This window comes from Panthera onca, chromosome D4 (assembly GCF_046562875.1).
Source record: "Panthera onca isolate mPanOnc1 chromosome D4, mPanOnc1 haplotype 2, whole genome shotgun sequence".
NCBI lineage: Eukaryota > Metazoa > Chordata > Mammalia > Carnivora > Felidae > Panthera > Panthera onca.
Genome location: NC_138351.1, coordinates 51,133,547 through 51,161,365, shown reverse-complemented (window position 1 = coordinate 51,161,365; position 27,819 = coordinate 51,133,547). Strand labels below are relative to the sequence as shown.

Sequence of the window (27,819 nt, the reverse complement as noted above, 5' to 3'; positions counted from 1 at the left end):
TTTTTTAGGCTTACTTTAATGGGAGATAGGTTACTTAAATAAATTGTAATGGATGAAACTGAGCTTCTACAAAGAGGAGCGTTCAAAGGAACCCTGTGAACTTGGAATGCCTCCTGCCTTCCCAGCCTTACATAAATTAATCCGTATTATAAATTTTACTAGGTTACAAATATAACCTAGTGAAGGGGCAGCTGATGGTCATAAGTCAGATCTTTGTTTTGTTCAGTGAATGTTTCTCACATTGGGTCAGTAATGTGTTCTAACCATACCTGATGAAATCCAGTAAGTTACTTCTATGCATTATGTGTCTTATTGGGGCAGGTTTTCTGGTGTGGTCGAAGAGGACCTGAAGAACATCAAAACTTCAATCCGTGATGTCCAAGCCATCCTGTTGAACCTGTTCAGTGCTGACACTGTCTTAATTGGACACAGCTTTGAAAACAGTCTTTATGCTCTTAAGGTAAAGAAATACAGGCTTATACTTTTACAAAACAGTATGTGTTAAGATGATAGTCATTATCATTGTTATCAGTGATTGTTGATTTGCCCCATTAACTAAGAAGAAAATAACTGCTGTCCATGTTGATAACATAGTCCAACTATTATAAACCAGAAGCTACAATATAAGACAGCTAAAGTCATTTGGTTCATCCAGATCAGAAAGTCCATTAATTATGATAAAACCAAAATCATTGTTTAACATCCTCTTTAATAATTGTCTTTAATACTCAAATGGGGAAGACTAAGTTTATCTAACAGTTTATTTTATTCACATCCTTAGAGACACTTTTTCATATTAATTCAGGTAGGTTTATAGGTACACTCAAAATCAAATGTCATGTTCATTTTTTTTGGCATGATCTACTTGAAAATCTCCCCTGTAATATACTTCAGGTTAAAATTATCTGTTCTTTGCTGTGTGTTCTAGAACAGGAGTCAGAACACTATGGCCCATGCTGGCCACCTAGTTTTTGCAAATATTGTTGTTAGACCCACTGCTCCCATTCACTTCTGTATCTTCTGTAGCTGCTTTCATGCTACAGTAGCACTGCTAAATAGTTGTAGCAGAGACCGTGTGGTCTCCAAGCTGAAAACATTCACAACTGGGCACTTAAAGACAGAGTTTGGTGGCCACCCCTGTTCTAGAACACTGGCATCCAATCGGCCTTTCTATATGTTCACTATCTACTATGGTAGATGGTAGCCACGTTTGGTTATTGAACATTTACAATATGTCTAATGTGACTGAGAAAATGATTTTTGAATTTTTTAGATAGCCACAGGTGGCTGGTGGCTTATCAGAGGGCACAGCACAGCTCTAGAACTTTGGAGACTCTAGAACTTTGAGCCACCCTAGGACTTACCTTCAGGCAAAGAAGGGCTAGTTCTTTTTTAGTGCAAGAATACCAGTAAGGCCATTTACATTTCATAGGTGAATGTCAGCCTTTTTCTATGTAAAGCTGGGATTCAAAGAATAGATATTTGTCTCAAATAGCATTGTTGTCTCTGCATGTGACAGATAATACTGGAATGTGCTTCCACTCAGACCCTGCCAAGCTGTGTGGAAAGAGAGGTGGGGACATAAATTTTCTGTAAGAACGCTCTTTCCAGGGATGTCCTTCCATCACCTCAGTGACCTCACCTCTCAAACTGTTCAGGAGCCATCCTATTGCACCTGTCTCCCAGACCACACAATTTCCAGCCATCATGATTCCTCATTGTGTTCAGTCTGTTTCTTCTGTCCAGATAACTCCTGGATTTTCCTGTTTGTCTCTGTTTCCACCACCACCTTCTTTTATTTACTCAATACTCTGCAGCCAGGAACTGGTGTCTCGTTGGTAGTTGACACATTAAAGGAGAATTTAAGTGCTTCTAGGCATGCTGAATGTTAAATTTCCAATTCCTCAGTTTTCAGTGGGTCTTTAAATTACTCTTGAGGCTAATCTTCTTGCATGCACCTTTCAAAAAATGCAACTCTCCTAATGAATCCAAACTGTTTCTAGGCTCTGTTGTCTGACTGCTCTTTATCTATCCTATTTTCTGCTTTCTGAAACTTCTGTAAAAATTTCTTCACCATCTTACATGTATAAGCACAGGAAATTTGGAGCTAGACGGAACACAGTCCTTGTCCATGCCCCCTCCCCGGACACAGACAAGTAAACCACTAATCTGCGGTGGGACATGTGCTAGGTTGAGGTGTGCCCCCCTCAGCTGAGTCCCAAGGTGGTAGGGGCATGGCTTTGCATCTCCCCCCAGTCTTTGATGGACCCTCTCTGCCCTCATGCTGCCCCCTGGTGGTGCTTTCACAGTAGGAAAGTGGTTCCCAAAGTCTTAGATTTGATTTCTGGGTTCTCTACTAACTCCCTTCTTAATCTCTCAGAGCTTCAGTTTTCTTGACTGTAAAGAAGGGACAAAAGGTCTACCTCATTGAGTTACTCTGCAAGTTGTAATGGATATTCCATGTAGCATGCTTAGTCACTGTTACATCATAACTGCTTCATGTTACTTGCTTTTGTAGCATAACTCTGCTGCTACCATTATTGTTGCTGCTATCTATATGGTTACTCATTGGGAAAAATCTCTGATAGGATTTTCTCTTTCTTTTGACAGTTAATTCACACTTCAGTTGTGGACACAACAGTTCTGTTTCCTCATCGACTAGGCTTGCCTCACAAAAGATCCCTTAAGAGTCTGGTGGCTGACTACCTACAAAGGATTATTCAGGATGATGGTAAGAGCCTATTTGCTAATGATAAATACCAGGACCCTACGTCTGACTTAAGTAAACAAACCATGTGATTGATGGTAAAAGTTCTGCCCTCTGAAATGCTTAAGGTAGGTTCTTATTCATGGATTCTCTCTTATAGTGGAAAGACTTGTACCTGCTTATGTGAAAGCATGTAAAAAGCCAATGCCCACTGCCAGGTATAGTCCTGGATCTTCCACAGGCATCAAAACAGCAGCTATACAGAAAATGATGGCCAGATAATTGTTGGTCAAATTGCCTGGCCTTTGAATTCATGTATAAAACTTCTTTTGGTGTGGAGATCGAATTGCATTCTAAATTTTGCTGTGTACCCCTTTTCATATAGGCTTTTCATTAAATGAGGTTATGAAATTCACTGGGTTCAGGTTATCTCACCCAGAGTAAATGGTGTGTTGTTAGAAGAAGTATAGCTCAAATTCAATACATCATTATATATGCACTTGACTTCTACTCAATTAGTGTATCTTGCTCCCAGAACATTTTCTGGGTTTGCTGATGATTAACTTGTCTAATGTTGGGTGTACAAGTGTAGCTACCACCTCCCTTGTTAGTGGCATTGCTGTATGCACAGTTGAGCAGTGCATGCCTTGGAATAGATGTCAGTTACTCGACACCTTCATGCCCATATAGTTTCCTCTTATGTACAATACAGAAGTGTAAGAAAATTAATTCTGAGCATGTTAAAATTTGTTACAATGCTGTTTCTAAAGATACCTAAGATACGGGAAGCCCTTCTGATCATGTCATGAATTGTACAAAATACATATTGTACCCCTATGGTCTTTTTCTTTCATTCTTTGTGAGACACTAATACAATCTCAAAGTGGATCTTTACCTGCTTTGTTAAAAATACATCTCAAAGAGCTCCTACAAAATTCTATTATAAAATGTGTTCTATTGCAATCTATCTTAAGCCTTACACATGAAAATATTTCACTTAAAAAATAGCTTATATAAAAATACAGATACTTTGTTTTGTTTTTTCAGAATTTTTCAGAATAACACAAATGAAAAATACACCCACTATTTTAGAAGTGCTAGTATGATTTTTCTCATTTAATCTCATACATTTATTATCCTCATCAGAACTATAGAATTTATATTTTGGGTAAATTTCATCCACTCTTTTAAATCATGTACTCTTGTATCTGAGGTCATTCTTTGTGTAGACAGTTCTACTTCTCCTCACAGACTGTTTTTTACTCCTTGCTGGATCTCTTTTTGTAATACCTGCCCCTTTGTTACCTTCCCTCTGGACCTTCTTTCCAGAGAGAGAGAGCGCCCATGAGCTATCTAGTCACAGCAAAGCAGTCACCATGCGAGGACAGGCTACATAGGAAAAGGGAGATGTTTGCTAATCTAGACTTATGTATAGCATTTACAAAGCAAACAAAATACCATTTTGCTAAGTGACCAGTGTTAATTTTTTATAAACATTAACTCCAGGCTTTGTTTTGAGAACAGCTGTGGGTGATATCATGGGTACAGTCATTGTCTAACACATTGTTTTATATTCTGTACTACTTGGAGGTCACAATTCAATTGACAATGCAACTGCCTGCATGGAACTGGTCCTCTGGAAGGTAAAAGAAGACCTGAAAGGAAGGAAGTAATCATTTTGTCTGACAAGATCTGCAGTCCCTGCCTTGTTGTGTCAGTGACCCCTCTGGCCTCTACTGCTGCCAGTAGAGTTTGGTCTATGATGGCATGAAGTTTCTTGACCTTTTTCTTCAAAGAGGAGAAAGGAAAGCGCTGTTGAGGTTTATTTATTACATTTTAAAGGCTAAATTTCCATAGTTTATTTCTTAAGTTATGATTGCTGAGGGGAGAATGGTTAATGGGTAAATTAAAGTTGGTTTGTTTTGAATTTTCGGTTCCTCTTCATTGATAGTGAGTAACAATGGTTTCAAGTTGAAGCAATGAGTCCGTGACTTCCATCAAGGTCATGTCTGAAGTTGCATACATTTCTTTTTCTCTCTCAATACCTAAAACCATCTTTACCTAATACACAGACCTTTTTTTAGGTCTCATATATATGTAGAATAGGTTTTCCTCACAAAGTAAACGTGAATTTTCAGTGTCTGTTAACAAAAAGATTTAGGTCTTTTGGCTAATGCATTATGTGTTTTTATTCTAACTGCTGTAATGTTACCTGATTTTAATTCATAACCACTCCTTTTTCTAAGGCAGTGTCCTGTGGGTCCCCCAAATGTACCATGCTCTAACCTGTGTTCCTATTATTGGAATTGTCTGAATTCCTTTGAGGAGTTAGCTCCTCCTTGCTTAATTGCTTTTTGATGATGTGGAAACTACACGACATAACTCAGTTTGATTACCCTTAAGGATGAACCTTCAATATTAATGTTGCTAAAATGCTGCAAAATGACAAAGGTTTCTTTGCCGATGATACAGGTGCATCTGAGTAATCAGTAGTGAGACCTGAGTGCCAGAAGGACCTCAGTGCCTGCGACGACAGGCCCTCAAACATACTTCAGGTTTGCTGCCTTGGCATTTTGAGTTACAAATAATTATCATTGAACATCTTTTTCTTACTATCGCAAGTACTTCTTCGCCATGTCTCTTCATGTACTTGACATGAAATAATTCAAATTTTGGATACTATGAATTTAAGTAATACATAATTAAGAAGGTCAAACTATTACAGGGGGGAAAAAACCTTAACATTTGTTCCAAAGCCATATGAAAAATGTGAAGATCTTATTTACATTTTCAGATCATCCTTGTTGTGGTTCATTTCCACATACTATACATTCAAGCTAGCAGTTGTCAGGAGTATCTCTACAGCATTTAGGTAAAAAGCAAAAGAAACTATTGGGACTCATTATCAAGGGCTCTTCATTTAAGTTCTCAGTTGGAGGTATATGGCCCTGGCAAGAAAATGAACTAGACACAACACTTCTCGATGTTTCCAATCCTGGGAGCTTGCGAGCCCCTGTCTGGCCGAGTACCCACCTGCTGCTCTACATGGATCTTACTGACAAGTTCAAGGAGGATAACTTTAAAGTATAATAAAGATGTTTGTCAATACCTATGAGAAACATTCCCGGACGAAAAGTGGGTAGGCAAGACATTTATTCACTTACTGTATGACCTCAGTGCAACATGTGCCTACGGTATAAACTGTAAACTCTACAACGTGCAATACATGTAGGGATGTTCAGTTGATACAAATGTCGCATGTCTCCCAAGTGGAACTCCAGGCTTCCTACTTCAGTTTCTTAAAATGCACAAATCCATGTTACCAGAGAAACTAAAACCAAATCTCATTAATTTATCAAACTTGTACTTCTCTAAAGATTCTTAGACTTGTATGCAATGAGATTGAAGCTTACTTTTAGGTGTTAGCATTCTGGATTGACTGGTGGGGTCTGGAAACACATGACGAAGTTGACAAATGACCAAGTGAAAGTGGGATGGCTTCTATACACGAGGGAGAAAGTTAAGAGATGGACAGCAGGATCTCTTTTAGATGTTAACCTCTACCCTGATAGAACTAACCTATTTCCCCCACTTTTCTTACCCGGACTATCAGGGCCGGTCTTAGGTTTACTAACAAGATCTTTCTTCTACAGAGCCAAAGATTTTATAGCATTCACTAAGAAGGTAAATATCAAAAATACCTAGGATGATAATGAGTTATGCATTATAGTAATTGTACTCACACACCTTCCTGTAAAGTCCATATTTTTAGAAAAATATATTATTGCATATGAAACCACAAACAGGCATTCTGATTTCAGCACATTCTTACTCAAAACAGTATATACAGTCCTATGAGAGTCAAAGTGTACTATAGATTCACACACACGGGTTTTTGTGGTAAAGTCCCAGACACACAGCAATATATGTACATGTTTATGTTCTAGGTCACCTCTCTTGGCACAGTCTTGCTGGCTTGCTTGGCATCAAGGGTCTGTCATGCCAGTGGAGGGGAGACAGAACATATAGGTGGGTGGGCTTGGTCCTAGGCTGCCTCCTCAGCCGAGCAGTCGATCCCTGCGTAGGCAAACTTCTCATAAAGCGTGGTGTTCACGTAAGTCTACAAGAGCAAGAGTGGGTCAGAGACACCGGCTCCCCCGGTACTGCCTCTGCACGTGGCACTTACAGTCATACCCCAGCTCCCTTCATGTGGTTCAAGGACTAAGTACCTGGGGGACATTTTTCTGTCTTAAGTTCCCATGTTGTATTTGACAACTTTCTTCCTGAAATGCATCCCTCGACCTCGGTAGGTAAGATTTCACCCTGTCTCTCTCTCCAGGCCACTCTCTGCTGTCCCTCCGGAGATGTCCCATTCTCTACAGATACTTTCTTTGTCCCCATCCCTGTGGGTAACCGCCCTCCCCCCCCCCCCCCCCACATCTCTGGTTTAATTACCACTTGCATTGTGGTAACCTGCCATCCCTTTCCTTAACCTAGACTTGCCTTTTCAACCTCAGATCAGTATAGCCGACCACCTGCTGGACATTTTGATAGACTTCCTGCCCCTCCTGACAGAAACTGGACACCAGGCTCCACTACTACTGGCTGTGTGTCCTTGGACACATCACGTTCACCTCTTTGTGTATATTTCTTCTACAAAATTGAAGGATCAGGCCACATTACTCATGAGGCTCACAAGCTAATTCTATCTGTTCTACCACATGTGACTCTCTTTTACAGAAATCTTACCACCTCTGAAATTGTAACTTCCTCAAAGTTAGCGGCCACATCTTTTATGTCCCTCTAATACCAAGGGCTATGCCCAGAAGTACTTGGTGACTTGTATCAGCCATTTTTTTTTTAACCATACAGGGCACATGAGGAATTCTGACTCAAGAGCCTGCCCTGAGCCCCACGCTCACCTTGCGTTCTTCTAACATCCTGTTTAAGGACACCAGTATCTGGGCAAATGACGGTCTCTCATAAGGCTTCTCCCGCCAGCACTGTCTCATTAGATCATACCTTTGGAAACAAAGAGCCAGTTAACTCTGTGCTTCAGTCCTGGGCATGGCCCGGTGTGGGGTATGGAAAACAGAGAAAGTAGCCATTCAACACATGGTCATTACACTTGACTGGCAGCACAGGGTACAGCACTGAGTTTCGATCCAGCCTCCCACCTCCCTCAAGACCCCCTTTCTTCTGCCAGCAAATCTAGTGCCTCTCTTGAGTACCATTCCCGCAGGATCTTGGTCTCACCTCTTCTGATTATCTGGAAAGAACTGAGTCATGTGTCTAGGGCAGCATGTCCCTTGGAATACTGTGTCTCTCAAAATGTTATTTAAAAAAAAATGGCTCCATACTCTAATAAATTTGCCAACTTCCACACTGCATCTCCCTCTTAGGGATTAGCAGAGCAAACTCTTGAGAAGTCTTGCCATTTAAACAAAAAACCTGTTTAACCTGACTTAACATGGAATTTCCCAAGGTGACCACAGAACTCCTTCCCCCTTCTATCACTTCTTTACCTCTTGCTCGTGCATGAACACAGTCTGGGAAGCACTGGTCTAAGACAGTACTCTCCCAAATGTGGTCAGAACCACTTGCATTATTAAAATGCAGATTCCTGGCAGTGCCCTTCCCCCTCCCCCCAGGGCTACAGAACCAATGTCTGACTGGGCTCAAATTTTCACACTGGGAACAAATGCCTCAGGGGAACCTTATGTGCACAGAAGGCTATCAACCTAGCATGGTCTAGGTTTATGGCCTCTTGTATCAGTACCATAATTAATAGCACTCTTTCTTAGAAATGGCTCAGTTTGGACAATTAATTCTTTGCTGAACCTAAAGCCTTGTGCTTTCACATCATGCCAGTTAGGCAGCAGCTAACTCAGACAGTTTTGAGAATGGTGGTTTCACAAAAGCTAATCATTCTTCCCCTGGGTATAATTCTTACTCCTAGAAAACAATCCTTGCAGAAGCAAGATTCTATGACCCAAAACAAAAAAAAAGAAAACAAAAAAAAACTTCCTACTGTCACAGCCTAAAATCTCCGTCCCCAAAGTTAGTCTCAAGGTTTCATGCATTTACTCATGAAGAGTCTCATGAATTGATTTCAGATCTTTTCTGCATTTTTTCCTTTCATTTCAACCTTCCTGATAATCATCACCTTAAATTCCTCCTGGATTTCTGTGCCTAGAAAGCTCTCAATTCCCTGCCCATTACAGAATGGTATTAGTTTAAGGAACTCCCCTTCTTTTTTGGAGGGGGGGCAGTATGTAGGATCTCAATGTGTGTGCATGTACAGGTATACATATACGCATGTGTGTATGAATCAGGTACCCCCTTCATTAGTGACAGTCCAAGAAACACACAGGGGAAGGTTAAGATAAAATGGCCCTAAGGTGCAGGGCGCATGGGTGGCTCATTTGGTTAAGTGTCTGACTCAATTTCAGCTCAGGTTATCATGTTTCAGTTTGTGAGATTAAGCCCCATGTCAGGCTCTGTGTGGAACCTGCTTGGGATTCTCTCTCCCTCTCTCTCTGCACCCCCTCCACTCACTCTCTCTCTCAAAGTAGACTTTTTAATTTTTTTTGTAATGTTTATTTCTTTTTGAGAGGAAGAGACAGAGTGCAAGCGGGGGAGGGGCAGAGAGAGAGAGGGAGACACAAAATCTGAAGCAGGCTCTGAGCTGTCAGCACAGATCCCAATGCAGGGCTCGAACCCACAAGCCGTGAGATCACGACCTGAGCCACAGTCGGATGCTTAACCAACTGAGCCACCCAGGCACCCCTGAATAGACATTTGTTTAAATGGCCCCAGGCTGACTTACACCTCATCATCACAGTTTAGAGGCTTCTCCAGTCTGTAGCCCTGGGGCAGCTTCTCGTACAGCTCTGCACATGTCATCCCGCAGTAAGGAGTGCCACCTGCAAGACAGGAAACCGGGTTGCCCTGAGCCCCTCTGGGTGGAGCACAGCGTCTCCTGCCCCAGGCCCCTCAAGCCCAGAGACTGGGATAGAGACAGGGTGTGTCAAGAGAAGACACAAAATCAGCATGATCTTCCTGTCTGAGCAAACCCACCACACATCGCAGCTGGACATAAGCCCCAAACTGCATGACAGTGTGGCCATTCCATCGGCAGACAGATCCAGAAGGTGGCTCCTTGTTTCCCACACTGTTTCTCTTTCCTGAGTTCACCTGCACACGAGTCCTCTACTGTACTAATGGGATGTATCTTTGTCCTATTTGGAAGTCCTTGGTCGGGTTTATACAATTCCGATTTTATCTATAATCGGTACCGCCCAATTTTAATTCTAAAACATACATATTTAATATAGAAAACTTGGAAAATACAAAAACACATGAAGCAAGCAAGCAATATTTGTAGTGCTCTCCTACAGACTCCTTCCAGGTTTTTCATGTGTAACATGTATAACATTTATAAAATGGGATCACCGTGTAAGGAAGTTTCTGGGTTTTGGCATGCATGTTTTCACATGCTATTAAATGGTCTTCAAAAATGACTTTTCATGGCTGTGTAACATATCATCTTAAAGTTGTAGAAGTGAACTTATAACAGTTCTGTGACATCTCTGTACAAACAAAGACAACCTATGATGAAGTTTACAGCCACCAGGTTGTTAGTACTAAATATGACATTAGACACAGGGCTCTCAAAAAGAGAAACATGGGACTAAACACACTCATACATGGAAACCCATCAAGTTCTATGTCCCAGTCCCATCTAGTGGTGCCCCAGAAAGATGGCACCCGTGGGATCCCACAGTGAGTGAGAATGGGAGGGGTCCACTCCCATTGCCTGGAGTCTCGCCTAGTAGATAAACATAGATACTCACCTAAGCTAACGATCTCCCATAGGAGCACTCCATAGGACCATCTGCAGGAGACACAGTAGGGAAACCAATAATCAACAAACAGGTTGACCCGTCAATCTCCTGCCTCAAAAGTCAGGGTGACTGATGCTTTGCCAGAAAAGGAAATGTTAAATGTGTGCTCCTCAGGACAGGGTCTTGTATGTGGCCTGTGCTGACCTCCTCTTAGGCCAAGGGAAGGATCCTAACGGGGAAACGGTGTGAGAACGCCCACTCACTTTAGGTGGAGAACATGAGCTGGTACTGGGGAAAGCAGGTGCAATTCTAAGCCAACAGACTGGACTTAAATCCAGGCTCGGCCGCCTGATACTCGTGTCACCTGGGACAAGTTACTGAACCTCTGGAGGCCTCTTCGTGTCTTCTGCAAGTGGGAACACCAATTGCCGCCTCAAAATTATGCAGAGACAATGGAAGAGAACATACAAAAGGCACCTTGCACGCAGTGAGGAAGCAGTGCTTGCCAGCCCCCTGCCCTTCCCCCGGCATAAGCTAAACTCCCTGGACAAGTCATCTCAAGCATCAGGGCCTCAGTGTTTCCTCCCGTCAATGGGGGAGGGGGGGTGGGGGGGGAGCGGAGATGGCCTAAGTTTCACTCCCAGCCCTTCCTTCACCACCAGCCTGAGACTTGTCTCTCTTGGCTGTGAGCAGACATGGGCCCTTGATCTGGCCTGCCTTCTTCCCGGGCCACATGTGACCCCCAGCAGCTATTGTGAACTGCCCCTCACTGTTCTGGGTCCCATATGCTGAGGTCAGTCTGGGAAGTGGAGCGGCAGGAATGCTCCATATGCCTCTTGCTCCTCTGGAGATGGAGAATTCACCACTTCTCCTTGACGGGCAGAAGGACACCCACAGCCTGTCACCAGGGATCTTACATTACACCCTGAATACTGTCTACTCTGAGGCTTATTTCATAGACTCAAAATTCATTTCTCGGGCTTACTGACTACTTTTGTTCCACAGACAGACATAACAGTCCTACTTTGCTTTAAGACTCTGTCAGATGCTTATTTTTCTGGGAGAAAAAAAAATCCCTCCACAATAAAAGGCTTACTCACACATCACTGTTGGTTGTATACACACTGTAATTTAGCGACTCGATTGCCATCCAGCGCACCGGGAGCCTTCCCTGGAGAGAACAAAGTGAGATGCCACTTAGGCACAACAGGGACCCTTCCCCAGGCACACAGCTTGCACGGAGCTGTGGTTCGCTCAAGCCCACAGGGAAGTGTGTTTGGGATTCCCCACATGTAAGATACAGCACAGTCAGGAGCTGTTGTTTATGTCCCATGTACAAGAGTGTTCTCAAATCCAAAGATGTGCAAGGAGTATAAACCCTGCTGACCTCAAGGAGTCCCTACCACAGTTTTGTATAAAGAAAAATAACATGTGTGGGTATGTGTGTGTGGATGGGCATGTGCATTTTTGGTAGGCATTTCATTGATTCACTTTGTGGCTCTCAGAGGCACTCAGAGCTTTGAAAAGGGAGAGAGGCAGCAGGGAAACGGAGAATCAAAGTGTAGTGTGGGAAAGGCTCAGGTGATATGAGGTGGCCGACCACGCCTGGAAGAGACAGGGAGGACTTTCAGACAAGGGGACACGTGAGCTCGGTTCTGTATGTGTAGGTGTCCTCAGGTGGGTCGGGGAGAGAAGAGCCTTTCCGACCAAAGGGAACAGTGTGCGTCCACATTAGTGGGGGAGGAGGATATAACCTCCCATCAATGCAGTTTACACTGGGTTTGAAGATGGGATGACACACAATCATTTGCCCTTTGGGGGCCAAGTGCTGACTCCACCCAGGTTGTCCCTTTTTTTTTTTTTTTTGCGTTGATTCATTGTTGAGAGACAGAAACAGAGTGTGGGTGGGGGAGGGGCAGAGAGAGGGAGAGTCTGAATCCAAAGCAGGCTCTAGGCTCTGAGCTGTCTGCACAGAGCCGGATGCAGGGCTCAAACCTACAGACCACAAGATCATGACCTGAGCTGAAGTCAGATGCTCAACTGACTGAGCCACCCAGGCACCCCAAAGTTGTCCCCATTTATTTAAGTCCAGCCTGGGGAAAATGACTGGACATTGGGAAGTTTGGCTTCTAAGTTTTATTCCTAGAATAAAACTGTGATTTTGGGCTCCCTTCCCATCAACCCACTCCAGGAATCATATAAGCCCTACTGAGAGGGCCTTCTCCCCCAGGGATTTGTCAAGCTCTAACAGCAGCGTTTCAGCTGTGGCAAGCCAGGAAGTAAGACAACATCAAGAGTATTTGGGGGTCTTCTCAGCTCCCCTGAAATAGGAGAAGGCATTCTCCCAGACCCATCTTGAGATCATCTTGAGATCAGCCATGCCCTGGGCCCCAACTCTAGTCCTGAAGGTGCCACTGTCTCCTAGGTCTTTGTGAAGTAGAGATATTCTGAAGCCCGTTCTGACCCTAAGTCCCGATTGGTACTTTAAGATTCAGTTATAAAACTACCCCTTTGCAAACCTACCTCTTGTGCTCCCCAGTATTCACTCCATGCCCACCTCACCTCCGGGCACACCTGTTATTCTAGCCTTTTCCCCCCTTCCACAGGAATGGAAAGAGTCATTGACATTTTCTGTCTTGTCTTTGCTTTTATGTACCTGCTAGCTTCTGACCTCATGCCTCCAAATTACTAATTTCCATGTGCACTTTATTATTCTTGTTTGATTTCTTTTGGGTCTGTCCATTTCCATCTGTCACTCTTGCTCTCCCACCTGGGTTCAGGCCACCATCATCTGTTACCTGATGACAACCTCTTAATTGATCTTCTTGCTTTAGAGGTTCAGTCCCTAAGGATCAGTTCTCTGCACCACAGCCAGATTAATGGCTCAAAATGGCAAATCCAAACACGTGGTTCCTTTTTTAAAAAGTTCTTCAATGTCCTTATTGTCCCAAGATCTTAATTCCTTAGCTGAGTCCAAAATTTTTAGCTGGAATTCAAAAATCTTCAATAAAACTATATCCCTGTGGGGCATGTGGTTGGCTCAATTGGTTAAGAGTCTGACTTCAGCTCAGGTCATGATCTTGTGGGTTCTGGCTCCACATAGGGCTCGCTGATCTCAGTGTAGAGCCTGCTTCAGATCCTCTTCCTTTCTCTCTCTTTTCCCCTCCACCCCTGCCCCTCTCTCTCTCAAAAATAAACTTAAAAAAAAAAAAAAAAGACCTTATCCTTGATTCCTCCTCCCACCTTGAATTTTAACTCTCCCTCTTTTTTGCATTATGCTCCAGCCATATTGAATTACTTGTCCCCCAAATGTTTCCTACCTTCCTTTTTCTCTAGGCTTTTACATGTACTGCACCCTCCAATTCATTCTCATATCTCCCATATCTATTTAACATTTGTAAAACACAAGAGTTAGCCTCCTCCACGGAGCCCTTCTTGATTGCCCACAGGCTCAGTTCAGTGTGCTTCCTCTGTGTCCCCATGTGCATTTCTCCTCTGTGCTTTCTTTGCCGTCAGCACTTACCAACTGCTTTTCATTATTAATCAACTGTTTTTCATTATTAATGAAATGTTATTTATTATGCATCTGAGCTACTTAAAGGTGGAGACTGTCCCAATTTATGTCACCCCCAAACCTAGCACAGACATGAAACACTATAGTCATAAAGACATTGATGAGAGGGGATGCATCTATCAATGGTAATAAAGCCCCAAATCCCTTAGTATGTTAGCTTGCAACACTTCCAATATTAGCATCGCCTGGGGGACTTAAACAAAAAAAAAAACAAAACAAACAACCACAAACTGATAACAGAATCAGAGTATGTAAGTATGTATATAGTATTTAAGCAGTAGGACTCAGCGTCAGTATTTTTTGAAAGCTCCCCAGATGATTCGGAGGGGCAACTGGAGTGCAAAATATCAGATTTGTATAGTCCAGAGACGGTAGCCACTCTGCCCTCTGGTGGTAACTTGCCACACTGCACCCCTCTTGCAGGGAGCTGGCTTCCCTCCATTCCCTCTCCTTTCCGGTGCCTGAGGGCTAATGTCTTTCCTCCCAGACCCCATGCTGCTTCAGGACACTTCTCCCAGCCACTTCCAGCAGACACAGTTACGTTCTGACCCATCTAAGTGCTCTGCCCCCCTAAGCATTCCTCTTGAGCTCTCCAAGACTGCAGAAATCACTGCCCTTTATGAAACGCCAAGCAAACCAGCATTCTCCCCCGGCATCTGAGGACAGCATCCAAATAAAATATGTATGTTGTGGGGGGGCGCCTGGGTGGCGCAGCCGGTTAAGTGTCCGACTTCAGCCAGGTCACGATCTCGCGGTCCGTGAGTTCGAGCCCCGCGTCAGGCTCTGGGCTGATGGCTCGGAGCCTGGAGCCTGTTTCCGATTCTGTGTCTCCCTCTCTCTCTGCCCCTCCCCCGTTCATGCTCTGTCTCTCTCTGTCCCAAAAATAAATAAAAAATGTTGAAAAAAAAAAAAGAAAAAAAAAAAAAAAAAGAAAAAAAAAAATATGTATGTTGTGGGGCTAAATTGTGGCAGTGGCTCCACCCCCTCACTCAGGGCACCACAGCCCCCAAACACCAAAGAGAAAGGTTCTCTGTGAGGGAGATAGCAAGCTTCAGGTGGCCCAGGAGAAGGAGTAAATGGGTGAGTGGTGGGTCCTGCTTCTTTAAGATAAGCCCCGCCCCTCTGCAGAGAAACATCTGCTTTGAGCGAGGCAAATTCAGAAAAGCTTAGAGAAAAAAGTATTGTGTGCATGGGAGTCAACCCTCAGGGAGGCGCCCAAGGCTTCTGGAAGTGTTGATGTTGATAAGCATCCAAGACCCCACTGGATGTGTGTGAGGTCTCTAAGAGCCAAAGAGGCCCCACCTCAAACCCTTATCAGAAAGGGAACTGGAAAGATCCAAAATAGTTATGCTCACTGTGATAGTAGCTATATAAAAATACGTATGTTCGTGCAAGGCAAGAAGTAAAAAATGAAAAATAAAATGTGTTAAGGTAGTGGACTGTGGGTCATTTCCTTTTCAAAACATTCTTGAATATTGTTTCTGTTATCTTGTCAGTCAGTAAAATAAGCATTTTTTTTTTAAAGAACCTAAAAAAGAGGGTAACTACAGAAGCCTGAGCCTTGCCGAGGCAATTGTTACCACAAAAGCAAAGGGACCGTGTGAAAACCGCAGGATTCCCAGGAAAGCTTAGCCAGAGTAATGTCCACCAGACCTGGGAAAGGGGGAGCCATACCACTGGGGTAGAGCCACCAAACACATGTGATGATGCAGGATTTGTTAGCTCCAAGGCCCTGAACATGCCAGCCCACCCTGGGAAAGCAGAGGGTGGCGCCATGTTGCTGTCACATCCCCGGAAGGAAGGGGCATTTCCAGGGAGCTATGACAGGCAACGAAAGCTGACTGAGTCCAGCTTCTCTCCTTCCATGGTGAGGTTCTCCTGGGATCTTTACTTGAAGATTAAATGTTACTGTTTGGGAGAGGAGGTGTCATCAGCAGAATGTGGATTCGAAGTGGGCTTGGAGAGGGAGTGGAGAACTTTTGGCAAAGAGGGAAATCTTCTGTGGCCTTAGAAGTTAGGGATTTCTCTATAGAGCCTCTTTGTGAGGTAGGAACTTTATTAATTTCTTTCCTTTAGATTTGGAAAGTATGTTAAATGTCTTTTTTGTCCCTCCTATGCTTGCTGTGCATGAAAGGGATTTGAGGGAGCTCCTCAGAGGTTTCTGAGTGAGACAGTTAGGGGTCCTGGCTGGATGTAGACTGACCCCTGTACCACGAGGCTTGCATGTTCAATCACTTGGCCACATGTGACCGTAGCTTCTTCAGTGGCAAAGACGGAGCCTTCAGTCATTTTAGCAATCAAACCTCAGAAAGGATGTTTGCCCGGCCAGGACACTACCTACTGGGGTACCCAGCCAGATGCCTGAGTCACCAAAGAACAATGGCATCCAAGAGAAGGGCCATTGGGAGAAGGAGGGTGTCCTGGGGAGGATGTCCTCAGTGTCTGTGTTCTGAACTTACCATTGTCTTCTTCACATATACTTCTTGACCTCGGGACAATCCAAAATCTGCTATTTTGGCAACATAGTTTTCACCAACTAAAATGTTCCTGGCAGCCAGATCCCTGTGGATAAACTGAAATTTAAAGAAAAAAAACATCATTTGCTTTTTTCACTTCATTCTGCTGGCACAAGGCCACTGCGGTCAGACCTTTGGGAAATAAAGAAGAGAGGAACCCAATTCCCTTAAAGTTCCTCTCTAATATCCTCAGTGGATTTGGCCAAATGACCCATCATGTTTTGGGAGAAGCATTTCAAGGAAAAAAAAAAAAGAAAAAAGGAAAAAAAGAAAGAAAAGAAAAAAAAAACCCAGGTCATTAAATCTTCCTGCTGCCGTCCAAGTCCTCCGCTATCATGCATCATTTGGATCCAAATGAAGCTAAGATCAGTTCAGCCTCCTCATCAAATACACATGCTCAGATTCACCAAATACAGTTATTGTCAGTGTCTGGCATTAACTTCTATATAAACAGAATAGTAACAAAGAGATTAAAATTAGGACAATCATAAGAGGAATTAAAGGGGGGAAGTTGACTAGAAAAATGTATAAATTTAGCTCAACTCTGAGTCCAGAGAGAATTTCAGGAAAGATGTCCAAAGCAAGGTCCTCACCACACACCTGTTTTTGGCTCAAGTAGTCCATGCCACGGGCCACATCTGCTGCAAAATGGAGAAGCTGCTGGGAGGACAGCGTGGAGGCGGTGCTGTTGGCAATGGCAAAGGCGGGATCGGTCTCCAGCACTCGGCTCTTGCGCAGGAAGTCCAGGAGGTTTCCGTGGGGAGCGTATTCGATGGCCAGGTACAGGTAGCCTGTGGGGAAAGGGAGAGACACCACCTTCTCAGTGGCCCTCAACAGCTCTGAGATTTCAAAGGTGTGCTAGGGTCTTGGGAATGGCTTGTAAAATTTAGTATCTAAAAGCAACACGTTGGGGCACCTGGGTGGCTCAGTCAGTTAAGTGTCCAATTCTTGATTTGGGCTCAGGTCATGCTCTCACTGTTCATGAGTTCGAGCCCTGTGTCAGGCTCTGCACGATGAGCACAGAGCCTGCTTGGGATTCTCTCTCCTTCTCTCTGTTCCTCCTCTGCTTGTGCTCTCTCTCAAAATAAATAAATAAACATTAACAAGGAAAAAAAAAAAGCAATACATTAGCGGTACCAACCTTGAGAACACTGACAACAGGACCGAGAGAAGTTCCACACTCCTGCCATGCTTACAGGGCACCATGCTCGAACTCAGGGTCCCCTCTTTCCCACCCCCTCCCGCCTACCACACATGGACTAACATGGAGGAAGGCCTGCACCTACTCAGTAAGATTTGCCTCCAGAAGATCTAGGACAGCTAGTCTGCATCACCTATTATTTTTTTTATTCAGTATTGATGGAGAACTAACGTGAGCCAGGCATGTTATTCCAGTCTGTCTCTAACTTTTCTTGAGGTTATTTTAAAAAAAGAAAAAAAAGAGTAAGTGTACATGGCAGAAGGACCCGTACCAGGCAACTCTCTGCCTCCTCCTTCTACTGATCCCCTAAAACTCCCACTACGTCACTGTCTTGCTCATTAGGTTCGCAGAGTCTGAGGTCAGAGACTGCATTTTGCTTAGAGAAATCAGAAAACTCAAACTTAGACAAATAAAACAATAGGTCCTAGAAGAAATTATGGTCCATTGTCTTGGCCTATTCCCAAATTGTTTTCCTTTTTTTTTTTTTTGATAAAATTAATCTTTTTTCACAAAAACATTGATCTTTTGAGTCAATGAAAAGTAGAGTGGTTTTACTGTCTTTTAAAGGTAAATTTTTTGGTATACCATTTTTTACATTTAAAATGTCGAATGAATTTTAACTTCAGAGACATTCTAAGAAATTGAAATTCTGGTGTAAAAAAAAAAAAGCCTAGTACTGTAGCATGTAGCACTGTAAGACAAGATACGCCTCAATGCTTTCTCATTTCCTCACTGAACTATAAATTTTAAGAGCCAACCAATTATGTGCTAAGGTGATGACAGAGCAAAAATTTAAAAGATACACATTTTTCTGTTGGCGGTGGTTACTTTTTTTAAACTTTCATTTACTGCTGTCCCATGCTGACCACTGTTTTCAGGAAATAGCTCAAAAATAAATGTCATTACTTCATTATTGAACCTAAGGGACATGATCTAGCTTTCAGAATTACACCCTATTGGATCACAGAATGATATATTGTTTGAAGCCCCAGTATTTTTAGTTTAATAAATTGAGGAAAAGGAAGTAGTCTCTCTTCTATTGTTGGTGTTTGTGCCTCAGAGTCAACAAGAGGTTGTCAAGTTTGGAAATAATTACTGTGTGGAGCTTTTTTGTGGGATCAAACTTTTCCATGAGGAATTAATCATAATTAAGCATAAATTTAAGCACAGATTCAGAATTATAAACCCAGGTAGGATGCTGAAGTAAACCCATAGAAGTACTCAGCTATATCTAAATAATATAAATTGACCTTTAAGAGTATGTACAACATAGGATAGTTGTAGAGCTCCACCATAATTGTACCCATAATTGTTTGGGGAAAAAAATGAAGTTCTATCAGATATAAGTTTATTACTATTATTTTATCCTAGCTATTACCAATGCTTTTCTATTACAATAGGTTGTTGACATTCATGGATTTAACATTCAGAGTATCAGTGTCTTGGGTTTGGAGGAAATAAGATAGGCAACTCAGAAGAGCCAATGCACTTCACTCTTCCTGATGCTGAAGGCTCCCCCAAACCCTAGCAATAGTAGCTGAGGCAATCCCTGAATCAGCAAGGATGGCAGTGTGCAGCAACCACGGGTACCTTTGAGCACTAATGGGTGAACCACACTAGAAGGCAAAAGATCCAGCCTGGGACCTACCTCCAAAAAAGATCCCAAGTCTCATTACAATCTATAAATAGGACCAGACATTCAGAATGAAACTGCAACTTTAAAAAAAAAATGGGTAGCATTCTTAAGATTGTTATATTTACTAATTTCAATATGGAATGTGCCTGTTTTAAACAAAAATTCTGGCAGGAAAGACAGGAAAAGAGCATCTTACCACGATGTTCACACGCTCCCAAGAGATTGATGATGTTTGGGTGGTGGCCAAGTTTACAGAGAACCTCCAGTTCCCCAGCAAAGTCCCTGTGGTCATCTTTGGAGGCATATTCTGGGAATGAAGTCAAGAGTTGTGATCCCTCGCTGTTAGACCTCTTTAGAAACAACTATCCCCTCCCACTCCCCAGGACCTTCAGAGGCACTTAGTCACCATCAGGTCTGGAAAACTGTATAGAAATCAGACATTACTCTAGGAAGAGTACTTGGTACCATTGATACTTTGGGCAGAAACCTCTGTTGTTGGGGGGCTGTCCTCTGCATAGTAGGATGTTCAGCAGCATCTCTGGCCTCTACCCTCCCCAGATACCAGCGGCCCAACCAAAAGTGTATCCAGACATTGCTGAACGTCCCCCAAGGGGCAAACCACCCCTGGTTGAGAACCACTGTTCTCAAGTTTTCTTGTTTAAGCTCTCAAATGCCCAGTGAGATGATTTGGTAGAGATGGAGCAGCCTCTATTTAGACTCCAGCTATTCTAGCTGAAGCCGCTGTCCAGCAACGCATATGCTGAGGAGCAGACCCAAAGTTTCAGTACAACAACACTGGGAATGTACACACCTTCCTTTATCATAATACTTTTAACCTGCTTTCCCACAAACCAGTCCTGCTAAAAAAAACAAACAAACAAACAAACAAAAACAAAAAACACCTCAAATCCAACGGCATTTCTATGGAAGTTGCTTGATGGTCAGGAAACAGAACTACATCTGTTTCTATTCTTTTCATCCTGTCTCTTGGTTACCACTTGGATCAGAGGAAGAACCGCCAGGTACCAGCCAGGCTGAAGGGAAAGCTCTCTCTGGCTGATGCACAAACTGATCAGCCTTGATTGGTGACAGAGCGCTATTATGATTTTTTGAAAAATAATGTTGGGTAGGAAAGGGAGGAAGGGGGGGCCAGTTGGTGCTGGTGGCCCTGTGCCTACCTGAACATGCTTGGAAATTACAGGAATGTTTCATATGGGGTAAGGGTACACACAAAACTAGCTAGTAGGCAATCCCAAATCAGATACCCTGAACCAGGGTTCAGAAACCCTGTCCGAGGTTTAATGCCTTGGAAGCATATTTAAAATGAAGTTCTTTATAATGACCTTGTCCCCTATTTCAGTATCTGTCTTCCTTTGGATGCATCATTCTCCCTGCAGACATTTTCTGCCCTGGTGCCCCATTAAGCTATTTTACCTCTTCACATGGGCATGGGACCATCAGGCTCAGATCAGACTTTAAAAGCCCTGATTTTACAAAATTCTATATCCTTTCTTCTCATACTATCCTTACTATTCCCCAAAACTCCCTGTAACTAAAGTATCAAAACAGAAAAGACATTTCTGGATGCTAAGCAAGATTGTGTGTGTACATGTGTACGTGTGTATTTGAAACATACTACTATCTCTAGGCATTGACAGTATTTTGTTTTATTTTATTTGTTTTCTATTAACCTGCTGCAAAGAGCAAGTTAATTCCCCCCTTGCACTCAATTTTGCTGTCAGGAAGGAAAACCCAGCAGCAACCTTAGAGAGTCCACACGGTGAAGGTGGCCCACAGAAGTAATTAATTACATTCCCTGTTCTGACACACAGCTTTCCAAGCCCAGATGCTCTAGAAGCCACAACGCAGCTTCTCAATCAAGCCATGTGCATTACCTGCCACTTCACACAGAAGAGAATACAGCTAGTACAGACAGTGAGCTAGACATTCAACTTTCTCAGAAGATGTGTATTAGCCATCTTGTTAGATGGGTAGGCACCAAGCAGTCTTGAGACGAAGACAACTGGAAAATACCTCATTCTTGTGACCCTAGATCAATGGTTTTCAAACTTGAGGGTACAGAAGAAGCAAGGAGCATGCTTGTTGAGAACACAGATTCTCACATGTTGCCCCAGAAACTCAAATACTGTAGATCCAACAGTGGGAGAAGCCAAGTAGATGCATTGCTAACGTCTCCAGGAATTTTGATGCAGATAATCCATGAAGACGGTGGTTTGCAAAATGTGGCCTCCAAACCCTCAGCATCAGCATCACTGTGATCTAATTAGAAACACAAATCTTCTGGCCCTGCTCCAGACTTACTGAGTCAGAAACCAAGGTGGACCCCAACAGTCTGCTTCTAACAAGGCTTTCAGACGACTGTGATGCATACTCAATTTTGAGAACCACTGCAGTAAGAGAAACAACAGTCCTCCGCCACAATGAGCAGTGTGTGACAGGGAATCTGTATTCTCACATCGCAACAAGACAGTGGCATTTAAACATCTCATGCCTTCATGTTTATGTCCTGACCCTGTCACCAGCTGACCTCAAAGGAAATATCACCTGCAGTTGCACTGAACAGCTATATCTGACACCATGCCAATTTTCTGTTTAAATAATGTAAGAGAATAGAGGAAAGATTCAACAGGAAGTCAAGTTGTCTCCCCGCCCGAGTGAAATGCTGACTTGATGTGGCCAAGCACTGACCTTTCATTCTCTTGATGGCAGCGTCCATCCGTAAGCCATCCTTCTTGATGCGCGCCTTAAGAACCTGGCCAAAGTTACCCTCCCCGATCACATCTTGAAATTTGATGTCATTCCAGTCAAGCACTGGATAAATTGTAGGATCTGGGTTGTTTTTGGCCTTCCTGTTCAGGGCCAAAGTTCCTGAGTTGAACTGCACAACTGGCTCTTCCCTCTGGAGAAATAATTTTTTAAAGGTTTTATGTCAAGATTTTTCATAATTCTGACATGCATAAATACTCCTGGTTTGTATCCATACCAAGTGAAACAAGAAACTAATTGAGGGATGGAGATGGAAATAGGTTTCATCTAACAGACTGTCTACAGCTTCATGGGACACTTCCAGGCATTGGGGGAAGGTATTCTGCAATCAATTAGCAATGTCTGCAGACAGCAAGGCAGGGGAGAATTAGAGCAGGGATGCCACAGGATGGCACATCCCTGAGTTAGTCACATTGAGTTTCTACTGAGCTTTGAAATAAGCAGGTACTTAGTTCTGGTTTGGAAAAGAACACAGAGATCCTATCTGGGACAGTAAGAGGCCATGCCTCCATGAGAGCTTTTCTTACATAGTCTTGGTCTATTCTGGACTCTAACTCACTTGCTCTGGCTTATCCTAAACCTGAGAACTTCTTGAGCCCACTCTGGAGCAGATTCAGACCCCAGGATGACAGAGGCTTACAGCAAAGCCCAACACAGCATCACCTTTTCTCCTGAGTTTGAGAGGCTGGCATGTATAATGACAAGGCACCAATATCATAGGAGCTCCCGTGCTCCTGGCCCCCTTGCTGGCCCTTTCTCTCCAGGAGAAGCTTGAGTTGAGCCACCTCTGGCATGGAGCAGATAACAAAGCTCCCCTTGTCCTCCATAGAGGGGAAGCTCAGGGATCTGTGGACATGAAGGTATGCCTTATCTAGAATGTGTAGCTGTGCTCAATGTTTTATACATGGCATTGATAAAGCTGGGTGCAAGTTCATTTTACAGAGCTTAAAACCACACACTAGAAAAACATTCGGGCTCTAGTAAAACCAAAGGAATCAAACAGGGTACATATTGGTCAAGTATGATTTTGTAAACTCTGGTTACTGATCAAAATGTCTAGGCGAAAGAATGATGCAGTGCCAGGTATTATGAACTATGACTGCAGACTGAAGGGTACAAAGGAATGGAGATACACACATGTACATACAATTCACATATATTACAGACACAATGTATATGGGATAATAAGATTGTGGGAGATACTAAAAGTCAAAAATGGGAACTGGAAATAGGAAATGTCTAGCACAATACATCATTACCCATGACATTGAGGTCTGGTTACACTCATGTCCTTCCTTACCAACAGTGTTCAGTTCTTCATACTGCAAGATTAGTCTCCCCGGTGACTTATCATTAGGATGACCATACAGCTCACTTTGTTAGGGCCTGTTTTAGCCCTGGCTTCCTGAATAATTACTGAGAGCAACCTTTTCACTCTCATAATTGTTCCAGGTTGGATAACAAATTATATAGTCATGCTGTTTATCTCCCATTTCATAACAGAAGTCAAAGAGAAGATGAGGCCTGCCTAAGGAAAATACTGGCTTTAGAAGTAAATTTCCTGGTCCACATCTTTCAAGTGAAGGTTCTGCATACATGCAGACTTGTACTTATTAGTTAGTAGGAAGATGAGACACTACCACGTTTTGGAAAGCTTGGGCCATTCTCCTTTGGACATTTGCCCTCTTCAATTGCAACATGATCAGGAAGGCCAACAGCACCGTCAGGCAGGTCATTCCTGCCGAGCCAAGGATGGCTATAAGCAGCATTTTCCCGCCTCCAAGGTCCGCTGGTGCTGCGCAGAACACAGGAGAAGCAGCAGGGTTAGTTTTGGAGAGATAGGGCAAGACCATCTATGGTAGACATCACAGGGAAACAGAAATGTCATGGTAGCCCTGACTCTGCCACCTAATTGCTATGGGACCTTGGGCTACTCATTCATATGTTCTGAAACTCAATGGAGAAGAATGACTCACAGTCTGACTTTTTATAAGACTTAAAAAAAAAACAAAAACAAAAGCAACAACAAAACAAACAAAAAAACACCAAAAACCACAAAAGTGCTGATTATTATTATTAATTATTAATCTCATCATTTATCCAACTTTTACTTCCAAGTAGAGGCCCAAGCAACTGCACATTGTCAAGCAATAGTGAGAATGACTAACTAGATGTAGGACTTTGGGAAAGTAGCTAAAGTTCCCCTGAATAATTTCCCCACCTAGAAAAGTTCTCTTGTTCTAAGATGCTGAGTTTAGAGTCTGTAAGGTTTTTTGCTTTTTTTTTTTTTTTTCTTATATAAAAAACTGATAGAGAAAATCTGAGAATACCAATGGGAGAATGAAGGAAAGGAGGAGGGGAAGGAGGGAGAGACAGAAGAGAAAAACCATTAAATTCAGGGCCAGGTCAAAATGAACTTAAAGATTATGGTCTAATCTTTCCATCTCTTTCCCTTATTTAAACTCAAATAAAATTAAATGCAATATATTTTTACGAAAAACAGTATGTAGAGCATCACCCCATCTTCTTACAAGTATTCTTTTGTGATTATCTCTTTCCTTCCTTCTATCTCTACTCATGGGTGCATAAAAACAAGTCTGGAATAGAATAGTGAGAATTTTGTTGTTTTGTTATGTCTTTTTTTTTTATTTTTTTGCTTGTATTTTTGTAGAGCTTGGATTTAGGACCTGTACACATTTTACCAAAACACAAAAAATTATAAAAGTAATGCATTTATTAAGAGTGTCATCTGAAAACTCCAATTCTCTATAATTGGTAGACTCATAATTCCTTTAACATTTCAAAAATATTCCAAAGAATCAGCACTGAAAATATCCATGTTTCATTTGATTTCTTAAGCCCTAGGTAGCCCTCGAAACCAAGAACTTTTTACTACTATAAGATTTTCTGTAAAAAAGAAAAAACACCTTAGTCCAGGTTATATAAATCTTCCAAAATTTCCATCTAACATCACTCTATGTTCCCTCACACTTGTGGTACAGGGCAGAGGGCTGGGAGGTACGGTTGCAGACAGAATTCAAAGGGAGGATGCTCCAGGAGCTGCAGCTCCCAATCCCCATCCTGAGTCCCTTTTGTTCACTTAACTACGTTCAACAGGTGTTATCAATCACAAACCCTGGGCATCCTGTGCTTGGCACTCTGAGGGACCTCCATTTGTCTCGAAGAGCTTACTGTCACTAGAGTGGGGGTTAGTGGTGTATGTGGAGACATTATAACTTGGATCCAAACAGTGAAAGAAAAAAAAAAAAACACCTCAGAATAGAATAGTGTCATCCAAGCTAAAAGAGGAGTTCATTTGAGAAAGAATGGTGTTGGTTCTTGGAGCCTCCCACTGAAGCACCAGCGTAGGCCTGCCTCCACTAAGCAGGTTCCACATTCTTTTTCCATGGAATCAAATTCATATTCTTCAGAGCTTCAACTGCTGGATAGGGAGTGTGATGGGATAATTTAGTCTAAGGCTTAACAAAAGAAAATGGATCAACAAGGATTCCTTCCCAGGGGCATTTTCATTTTAAGAACCTATCTAGAGATGGTGAAACCTATTTTGACAAATGAGTTATGTCACATGACGTACATATCAGGTAAATATCTTAAGATAATGGGGCTTTCCCAATCATCTCCAGAAATAATCCTATGTAAATACCTGTCCACTCTACCAACCTTGAGATTTAGAAAGGGTCATCAGTTCATGAGAAAAGGTTGGGTTGCTTGACCCTATGTTGTTCTCTGCAAAAATGTCCACCTGGTAAGCTGTTTCAGGCTCTAGGCCCTTGAGGTGATACTGGGTAATGGTGGCATTCTTGATCTTCACATCTATGTGCTGGTCTTCATTCTTGCCCTGAACCTTGTAACGGATGATAATAGAAGAAATAGAATAGCCATCCAAGATTGTCCAAGAGATCATGGCTGAGGAGTCTGTGATGTTAGAAATCTTAATGTTTTCTGGTTGAGGAGGGAGAACTAGAAATTAAAACAAAAATTTAATTCACTTAGGATACACTATCATCACTTAGATTATTATGTTCTTAAGAGATACTTAATGTCAGCTCATAAACCATGAATGGCAGAAAGCAGGAAAGAACCTCTTTGACCCTGCCTGCAGCAACTTCTTATTCAACACGTCTCTGGAGGCAAGGGAAGCAAAAGCAAAAATGAACTACTGGGACCTCATCAAAATAAAAAGCTTCTGCACAGCGAAGGAAACAATAATCAAAAGTAAAAGGCAACTGACGGAATGGGAGAAGATATTTGCAAACGACATATCAGATAAAGGGATAGTATCCAAAATCTATAAAGAACTGATCAAACCCAACACCCAAAAAACAAATAATCCAGTGAAGAAATGGGCAAAATACATGAGTAGACACTTCTCCAAAGACACCCAGATGGCCAACTGACACATGAAAAAATGCTCAACATCGTTCATCATCAGGGAAAAACAAATCACAATGAGATACCACCTCACACCTGTCAGAATGGCTAACATTAACAACTCAGGCAACAACAGATGTTGGCGAGGATGCGGAGAAAAAGGATCTCTTTTGCATTGTTGGTGGGAATGCAAGCTGGTGCAGCCACTCTGGAAAACAGTATGGAGGTTCCTCAAAAAATTAAAAATAGAACTACCCTACAACCCAGCAAATGCACTACTAGGTATTTATCCAAGGGGTACAGGTATGCTGTTTCAAAGGGGCACATGCACCCCAATGTTTACAGCAGCACTATCAACAATAGCAAATGTATGGAAAGAGCCCAAACGTCCATTGATGGATGAATGGATAAAGAAGAGGTGGTGTATATACATACAATGGAGTATTACTGGGCAAACAAAAAGAATGAAATCTTGCCATTTGCAAATATGTGGATGGAACTGGAGGGTATTATGCTAAGCGAAATTAGAGAAAGACAAAATTCATATGACTTCCCTCATATGAGGACTTTAAGATACAAAACAAATGAACATAAGGGAAGGGAAGCAAAAATAATATAAAAACAGGGAGGGAGGGGGACAAAACATAAAAGCCTCTTAAATATAGAGAACAAACAGAGGATTGTCAGAGGGGTTGGGGGAGGGGGGATGGGCTAAATGGGTAAGAGACATTAAGGAATCTATTCCTGAAATCACTGTTGCACCATATGCTAACTAACTTGGATGTAAATTAAACAAGAAATAAATTTTTTAAAAAACATGAATGGCAAATAGATGTTTTCTCAGATGGTAATTCCAATCAATTGGAAGTGGACTCCAGAAGACATGACAAAATAGCATAAGCCAGGAAAAACGTCAACACATATATCACATATTTGCTCATGCTTGCATTAAAATAAGACTTCAGATTCTGTTACCCACAAACATATACTATACTGTTTTTGATGCTGGGAAGAACAGAAAGATTATGAGAGTTGACATTTATATAGGCTCTTCCATATAGTAACTCATCTCCTCTTCCTAACAATCTTATAAAAATTCAGTCCCAGAGAGGTAAAGTGACTTGACCAAGGTCATATAGATATTGTGTAGAAGAAGTAG

General features: G+C 42.4%; 2 protein-coding genes across 4 annotated transcripts in view; one reads left to right on the top strand and one right to left on the bottom strand.

Annotated features, from left to right (window-relative positions):
* The window catches only part of LOC132663373 (RNA exonuclease 1 homolog), a 42,104-nt gene extending 37,519 nt beyond the window's left edge, over nucleotides 1–4,585 (top strand). The window contains exons 13-15 of the mRNA XM_060609610.3: nucleotides 322–460; nucleotides 2,611–2,731; nucleotides 4,298–4,585. Of these exons, the coding sequence (XP_060465593.1) occupies nucleotides 322–460; nucleotides 2,611–2,731; nucleotides 4,298–4,380 (343 nt within the window). The 3' untranslated portion in view covers nucleotides 4,381–4,585. The remainder of the gene's footprint in view (nucleotides 1–321; nucleotides 461–2,610; nucleotides 2,732–4,297) is intronic.
* Nucleotides 4,586–5,843: 1,258 nt separating this feature from the next.
* TEK (TEK receptor tyrosine kinase) overlaps nucleotides 5,844–27,819 on the bottom strand; it is a 105,616-nt gene continuing 83,640 nt past the window's right edge. For 2 of the 3 annotated variants that reach the window (XM_060609609.3, XM_060609607.3), the window contains 11 exons: nucleotides 25,950–26,249; nucleotides 23,909–24,063; nucleotides 22,191–22,401; nucleotides 19,678–19,788; nucleotides 17,245–17,435; nucleotides 16,588–16,701; nucleotides 11,655–11,725; nucleotides 10,564–10,604; nucleotides 9,537–9,633; nucleotides 7,630–7,729; nucleotides 5,844–6,827 (listed from right to left, as the gene is read on the bottom strand). In XM_060609609.3, the coding sequence (XP_060465592.1) occupies nucleotides 6,753–6,827; nucleotides 7,630–7,729; nucleotides 9,537–9,633; nucleotides 10,564–10,604; nucleotides 11,655–11,725; nucleotides 16,588–16,701; nucleotides 17,245–17,435; nucleotides 19,678–19,788; nucleotides 22,191–22,401; nucleotides 23,909–24,063; nucleotides 25,950–26,249 (1,466 nt within the window). In that variant the 3' untranslated portion in view covers nucleotides 5,844–6,752. The remainder of the gene's footprint in view (nucleotides 6,828–7,629; nucleotides 7,730–9,536; nucleotides 9,634–10,563; nucleotides 10,605–11,654; nucleotides 11,726–16,587; nucleotides 16,702–17,244; nucleotides 17,436–19,677; nucleotides 19,789–22,190; nucleotides 22,402–23,908; nucleotides 24,064–25,949; nucleotides 26,250–27,819) is intronic. The other variant, XM_060609608.3, reaches the window with a different exon arrangement.